We start from the raw sequence: 8120 nt of genomic DNA on the forward strand, positions 1-8120 counted from the left end.
GGAGTCGGGAGAAAATAACGGTAAAACCCACCCTTGTTTCCCCACGTTTCGCCGTGTAATGACATGTGTTTAAAATAAATTTGTAATTCTCGCTATCGAGAATTGATATTGTTTTAATGTTTTCTCAAAAAGTAAAGCATGTCATGGAATAATATTTCAAGATAAGTCTTTCACCATTACCTTCTGTAAACCCTGTAAATTATTTGTAAATCTGTAAACTTTTAATTCTTTTTCTGTACCGAAAGTGTATAATGGCATTAAGCGCCGGTTAAAGTTACAGTTACACTGTGATTCAATTGAAGTGCAGCGTACTTGCATGTACCTATCCTGGATGTTATTTCCTGGATGTCAAAATCGTATACAAACATGCACAGAAGAGAGTCGACACCTAAAATACTACGCATTGTTCGGAGGCCATTCTTTATTGTGTAAGAAGAAATCAATAGCGCCCCCTTGCATATCGCGAAATGCTACAGGTACGCCGATGTTTATGCGCCTGTTTTTACGCACAGAGAACAGCTATTGTCCAATGATCGCCTCCTTTTTGAGAGTGTGACGTCAAATACAATGGGTCTATACGCACTGTGAATCACAGAGAAGACTGCACTGGTCGATGATGTTACATGCACAAGAACAACACAGTGTTGACTGGTAGATATGGATTAATTCATAGTTCTAGTCACTTTGTTGAGGCGCATTGACCCCTTTACAAATAGGAAATACCTATGCAGTCTGGGATATGATGCGTTGTTCGGGATGTTCGTCATGCAGAGCATACGTGCAAAGCTAACTCGCAAACTGCCCTAAAATGCATCATAATCACCACTTCCTGCCAATCTGTAAAGGGTCTATGAATAATGCGAGACACCGGCCTTTAGATCCTGCTGTTCCTGCCAGATGTAACCTTTGACCTAGTATGCCATAGTACTGTCTGGTAGTTATGCCTCATCGCATATGCCTATGCAATAACACCACTTAGTTTGTAAAGACCAGTCTATCCATGTCCAGCCTGAAAATGGTAGAGGGCGCTGTTTCTCAATGCTTGATGATGTCACTCTTGACGTACTCGACACTCCTCGAAGGATCAGTTGGGAAATGTCTCTGACACTGAGTCATCAGTCTCTTTAAAGCCTGGATAAATAAATGAGGTTGAGAAAGAAACAACGATCAAAATGTCATCAAAATCATAGAAAATATCCTCATCAAAACCACCAGATCTGCCCAGAAGAAATCTTCATAGGACGGTTAGAGGCAGTGGACACTATTGGTATTACTCAAAACAATAATTAGCATAAAACCTTACTTGGTAACGAGTAATGGGGAGAGGTTGGTAGTATAAAACATTGTGAGAAACGGCTCCCTCTGAAGTGACAAATTTTTCAAGAAAGAATTAATTTTCCACTAATTTGATTTTGATACCTCAGATTTAGAATTTGAGGTCTCGAAATCAAGCATCGACATGATAATGTCAAGCCCATTATTTATATATTTATTTTTTAAATGTTTGCATACCTGGATAAACTTTCTTTGTGTTTCATCGTTCAGCACATCTGTTGTTATTTGCATTAAGGAAAACATCAAACAATTCATGCCGTTACTTAAAAAATACACACGGCTGAGTTACTTAAAGCCATTGGACACTTTTGATAAACAGTATTGTCCAAGGCCCACACTTCGTGTATCACAACTTACATATAAAATAACAAACCTGTGAAAATTTAGGCTCAATTAGTCATCGGAGTCGGGAGAAAATAACGGGAAAACCCACCCTTGTTTATGCACGTTTCGCCGTGTCATTAAATGTGTTTAAAATAAATCTGTAATTCTCGATATCGAGAATTGATATGTTTGAATGTTTTCTCAAAAAGTAAAGCATGTCATGGAATATTTCAAGAGAAGTCATTCAACATTGCCTTCTGTAAACCCTGTAAGGTTTTATGTGAACTTTTAATTTTTGTTCTGTTCCGAAAGTGTCCAAGTGTCCAACTGCCATAGTTGCTCTCCCATGATGTCTGAAAAAACACATTTATAGTGCTGACCTAGCTCAACCCTCTTACTGTCTGACCATTCACGACCATCCACTGATTTTGAACGCTATATGTAATTTACCAGCCTGCAATATGACATCATGTAGTGAATACATCCACACAGTAACACAGTTCTGTGCATAGTAATACTCTGTGAACCCTTATAAGGTGCTACATAATTGGGTCTCACAATTCACCACTGCAATAACCTATCTTCTGAAAGTTTGTATATACTCAGTGCCTAGAGTACCTTGTTTGGTAGATGTAGCGCTACATAAGACTTTGATATTATCATTATTATTATCATTATCAAAGTTGCTCCACCTTACACACCCTCAGCAGTTGAATGGTTTCAAATGGGTGGTCAACTCAACAAAATTTTATAACAAAAACTACAGAGGTTAATTTCTGCTAGAAAAATCTATACTTTCGACTAATTATTCATGGTTGGTATCTTTATGTTCAGCCAATCAGATTTCAAAGGATACGAGCCACATTCTTGGAGAAGATTTTTTCTCGACCGGTACGAGCGTGGATTCCCACCATGGTCACACCGATGGGCCAGGGTGCATTGCCAATAGCCATCTGGAGATATGTATCACTTGCCTGTCAACAAAATAAATTACATTATATTATTTTTTTGTTTTTACCCAAAACACCGATGTATGTTAGCACTGTACAATCAGTACTTCCCCCTGCACCCTGTGAAATAAAAATATCACAGGCATATTACTCTTGGGTGGGATTCGAACCCACGACCCTTGCAATTCTAGAGCAGTGTCTTACCAACTAGACTACCGAGATGGCCCGGTAGCTAGAGGCAGCTCCGATCCTATGTTTTGGCAGACGGTATTGCAAAGATATAATAAATGTTGAATCGGGGTAAAGAATATTTTTAAAAAAATTAATATTTTTTTAAAATAAAGTGCGTCTCAAATTTTTTAAAGAAAGTTATTACAAGAGGTGGTGTGAATGGCCTATCGAGGAAACACATCATAGAAGAGGGTACATCATTATTCTTTTTGAAAAGTATTTTGGTTCCAATTCTCTTTGAGTTTTCAAGACACACGTCATGAAGGGTTGGCACGTTATTTGAGTTTGTAAGAGTACATTCTGTTAAATTCATTCCAATCTTCTAGTCCATGTGTTCCATTCCAATGTTTTATCAATTCGGAAAATCCAGATACCATTTTTGCAAAGATTTCATGCAGAAATCTGCTCCTACTTCTGTTATTTTACAAGTAATTTGTGATAAAAGAGGGATACTGCAGTATTTTTATAAAAAAAATTGAGAAAAGTACCACATTTATTGTCTTTGAATTTTTTTTTCTTCCAACATACATGTACATTCTTTGGAACATGTCATAAAGGAGTCTAATATGACTATTGCTTTCCATTCCACATAAGTCCTGCAGATAATCTTGAAAAAAAAGCTTTCATTTTGGCAAAGATGACGGTATTTCAGAGGTAATCCTTTTGATATGACTACCAATGCTAGATCATGGATTTTTTTAAAGCGTCAGAGAAAAGCTGGTCGTTGGATAAAAAGATAAAATACAAAAATTAAACACTACTAACCTTGACATAATCTCTATCCAGCATGTACTTGACGATGGTTACCAGACTGTCCAGCAAATCTGGGGGCAACGTCTGCAAAAAATAAAAATAAAACAAAGATTAAAGGCAGTAGCCACTATCGGTAATTACTCAAAATAATAATCAGCAGAAAACCTCACTTGGTAACGGGGAGAGGTTGATAGTATAAAAGATTGTGAGAAACGGCTCCCGCTGAAGTGACATAGTTTTCGAGAAAAGAAAGAACTTTCCACGAATTTAATTGCAAGACGTCAAGTTTAGAACTTGAGGTCTCGAAATCAACCATCTAAACGCATCCAACTTCGTGTGACAAGGGTGTTTTTTTTTCTTCATAGTTATCTAGCAACTCCGACGACCCATCAAGCTCAAATTTTCACAGGTTTGTTATTTTATGCATATGTTGAGATACAGCAAGTGAGAAGACTGGATTTTGACAGTTACTAATAGTTTCCAGTGTCTTTATGAAAACAAGCACGCAGACGATTTTGAAGCTAAGTTTTTTAATCTGTGCCATCGAGGAAACCAGGTCAGAAAGGCCCAAGGAGGAGATTGAGTGAATAAAACTGACCTGTTTGTTGAGCTTTCTGAGAAGTGGTTGGAGGTACGCTTTTGTCTGACTGTAGGTGGCGCTCTCCAGTTTGCCTTTGTTGCTACGCTTGATGTGCTCCTCTCTTCGGTTGAGCTCTTGTGCCCACATCTTGAGCAGAAACTGCAGTAGAAAACAGAAAAATATTAACCTCGGAGGATTATCAAGTCTAGTTGCCAAAAATGATTACTTTTAGGACAACGCAGTCCAACGCAGTCCTGCCTTTGCACACTCTTGGTGGCACACTGCCTTGTGAAGTATCAGTCTCATTACATTGGTCACCTTGGTCAAGTGGTTAGACTGCAGGACATGCAATCACAAGTAGTGGGTTCGAGTCCAGAGGCTATAAACTGCTGATTTCCCATTGACTAGAATAAGTATTGTTGTAATTCATAGTCACAGACATCAAACTAATGTTTGTAAGAGAGAAATTGGCTGTTGCTAGCTTGGCATCTTTTTAGGGAGTTTGTCAAGATTCCCTTTGTGGGAAGACCATCCAAACAAACAAACAAACAAACAAACAAACAAACAACAAAATAAACAAGACAAACACCTTGATGTATCGAACGATGACTTTATTGTCCAGTTCATCATCTCCCTGACCCATTCCAGAGGACATCTCGATGATGTCGTCGATGGTTGACCCATCGTCCTCAAACTTGATGTCGTAGGCTCTGTTTGGCACGTCCTCCCCCTGGAGTTTGACCATCTCCTCCAGGTACTGTTGGTCCACTTTGTCCATGGCCTCCTTGAAGTCATTACGAAGACCCTGATACAAAAACAACAAATCAACTTATAATTATTTTGTACAAACCTTTAAAGAGGGACTCCAAGGTCAAACTAAGTTTTGTGATTCAATCATCTTCCAATGGAATTATGAAGAACCAAAATTTTGACTCCACAAAATTGCAGACCATGTTAGTTCACAGAGTAAAAAGAAAACTACACAATTTCGAGAGGGATATTTGTGTGAATCATTAAATGATTTTTAAATTATCTCTCAAACCAAACTTGTTTCATAGCCTTTTGTAGCCAAAAGCGCCCAATCCAAGGCAACGTGTGCATTTAAAGCATCTGCTATAGAATTTACAAGGCTTTGTGGGTTTACAGGACGGAAAACCACGCAGTCATACAGTGCTTTGTCACACGTCGGGCAAAACATTGACGTAAAACATGTGAATATAATTTGACCTCCGACCTTATTGATCTCAGGTGCCAGCATCTCGATGCGCCGGAGTCTAAAGAACGTCTCTGTGTCAGTCTCACCAAACACTCGGATTGGCTCTTGCCTTTCTCGTAACCTTTTGATAACCTAGACAAAAAATAAAATAAAAGCTTTGTTATAAATCATGGTAAAATTTCCCAGATTCTACAAAAAATGGACAACCCATAGAACAAATCGGCGAAGAAAGTGAGAGGTATTGTTACCAACAAACTGGAGCGGTTAAGTCCAAGCAGGAAGAATAATCCGTAATTGGAATGCACATTCTGACGATTCAAACTTTGTGGGATAAATACTGATATCTTTTTCCATAACCACATAAGCAGGTTTTGTATTATCGAAAGCTGCAGTACTTCAAACCAAGCAAATTTTTAAGAGTGATTACCAAAGGAATTCCTTCCTTTTAATCTAATTGGGACGCTGCTTTTTACAGCCAGGTCATGAATCCCTACTCACTGTGAATGAAGATGTATGGAGTATAATTAACCCGTAGAAGTTTCAGCTTCAATAGTCGTAATGTTTTTGAAAATCGCACGGGAGCACTGTTTTCAGGAGAGTCATGTCAATAATAATTTTCATCTCCTGAGCAACAATTGTTTTCCTGACATTCTTTAACTCATTTCTCAAAAACTACAGCACATCAGCAAGTAATATTTTAAGAGAAACCTTTCCATCATCAGTATCTTCAAACTGTAAAAAGTTTAATGTTAATCTGTGGACATTGTGTTTTGTGTCGTACAAAAAGTACCCAAACCCTTTAAAGGCCCGGTCACACAGGCCCCGATAACGAGAATAAAAATGAAAACGATAAAAATGCACGCCCTCGATTGGTTGAATGAGCGTGGGCGTATACTGCGTAGAGCATTTCAACCAATTGAGGGCGTGCATTTTTATCGTTATCGTTTTCGATCTCGTTATCGGGCCTTTGTGACCGGGCCTTAATTCTAATCAAATATTCCATGTTTCAACCAACCTCTTGTCTGGATAGTGTCATCAGGTTTGGATCCATCAAATCTGTAGACTCATTCCTCCTTCGTTTCTCCTCCCTCGTTTCGGTAGATGGGGTTTCCTCAACCTAAGAACCGATGGGAAAACAATGTAGTAGAGTATTAAATAATATTATAAACCTGTGCCTCCTTTACTAACACTGGGTTCTTACAGGGGTCTATTTGTTACCACTGCATATATAAACATCTAGTTTCTTAACCCCCCTAACTCCCTAGGTGGTTTGAAAAACAACCAGGATGTGGTCCTAAAGTCCAACTCCGTCAAAATCAACCAAACTTTCAATCTGGTGGTGTACCAAATTTTACAAGAAAAGAATATCCAACTGATTGATTTTGATTGATTCCGTACGAGAAGAGGAAGACAATAAAAGAAATGTCAATTTTAGATGTGGGAGGAAAACCCCAAATAATTATTCCAGAGAAAACCCACGCAGTTAAGTAGGGACTGAAAACTCAATCCTAATAGTGCCCCGGGTCGGTGGAACTTTTAAATCTCAACTAAAAGTGATGTATCTAGCCGGTTTCTGGCTTATATAACATTCTTAATCCACAATGCAAGTTTAACCTCTAGAATATACCAACTTGAATGAATTGAAATATTAATTCTAATGATGATGTGACAAACCTTTTGATGTTTTTTCCAGTACTGCTCTTCCTGTTTTGCCATTAACTCGCCACGCTTAAAGAATTTCTGTCCAGATTCCTAGAAAAGAAGGGCACATAGATCATTAAAATAAAAAAAATAAAAACTTCCTCAGGCTCGATTGTTGAAGTCTCACTAACACTTATTTTTTACAAATACTGTCAAGTCAGTTAATTAAAGGAGAAAATCTGAATTGTTTTTCGTCCATTATTAAGGGAACTTGGAAAGCATTCTGCAGCGAGGGTGCTATATATGAGTTCGGGATGATAAATTCTTACCGTAATTCAGTCCCCAACTACTCCTTTTTACCACTATATTACCAATGCCGATTGTCCCTGACCATCACCATGTGCGTATTTTTTCCCAGGACAAACGTGGAGAATTATCTGCACACGTTCGTCCTGGAAAGAAAAAATGGATAACATTCCGTATGGCGCCACCACCTTTTCACTAATTTTTACAAAAAAGGATATCTCATTGAGGTAAATTTGATACTTTATTATTTCATATCGAATGAAAAAGTGGAGGTGCCATACCCCATACGGAAAATTTTCCGAAAAAATACCTGATCCGTGCTTTTGTGTACACAAGTGTCTGGGAACCACGTACACGAACCACAGCGCACAAGATACTGGGGCTATAGCACATTAATCTAACCTATCAAGCAATCATATTGTAAATTAAAAGTGCAGACCAGATCAGACAGATGCATTTTCACAAGCAAGTGGAGACTATTTTTCACGAAACAGATGCAACACAAAATACCATAACGATTCTTACCGCTGGAACGACTTTACTCTGCTCGAGCTGTTTCCTCTTTCTCGCAATTTCAGCCTTAAGAAAGTCCATTTTTAACACCACAAATGATCGTGCTGCCCTTAAGTACAAAATTAAAACAAATGATCCCCTTGCCAAATTAAACTAACCACATAGAGGCGAGCACTAAATGTTGTCAAAATTTCAATGTTGTATTTTTTTTTCCAATGGTTTAAACTTCCTCCAGTCCTCTCGTCTATCTCGAAGGTAACCGGTATCACAG

The 8120-nt window shown here is 38.3% G+C and overlaps 1 protein-coding gene across 1 annotated transcript; it reads right to left on the minus strand.

The window, feature by feature from the left end:
- Positions 1–180: 180 nt before the first annotated feature.
- On the minus strand, positions 181–8055 carry LOC117304807 (pre-mRNA-splicing factor 18-like). Its single transcript, XM_033789423.1, has 10 exons — positions 7862–8055; positions 7064–7141; positions 6405–6506; positions 5408–5521; positions 4763–4978; positions 4192–4332; positions 3606–3677; positions 2516–2633; positions 1513–1550; positions 181–1131 (listed from the first exon to the last, which is right to left on the minus strand). Exons 1-10 carry the CDS (start codon positions 7928–7930, stop codon positions 1036–1038), a joined length of 1044 nt encoding a protein of 347 aa, XP_033645314.1. The 5' UTR covers positions 7931–8055; the 3' UTR covers positions 181–1035.
- Positions 8056–8120: the final 65 nt, after the last annotated feature.

Source organism: Asterias rubens, chromosome 2 (assembly GCF_902459465.1).
Source record: "Asterias rubens chromosome 2, eAstRub1.3, whole genome shotgun sequence".
Classification (NCBI taxonomy): domain Eukaryota; kingdom Metazoa; phylum Echinodermata; class Asteroidea; order Forcipulatida; family Asteriidae; genus Asterias; species Asterias rubens.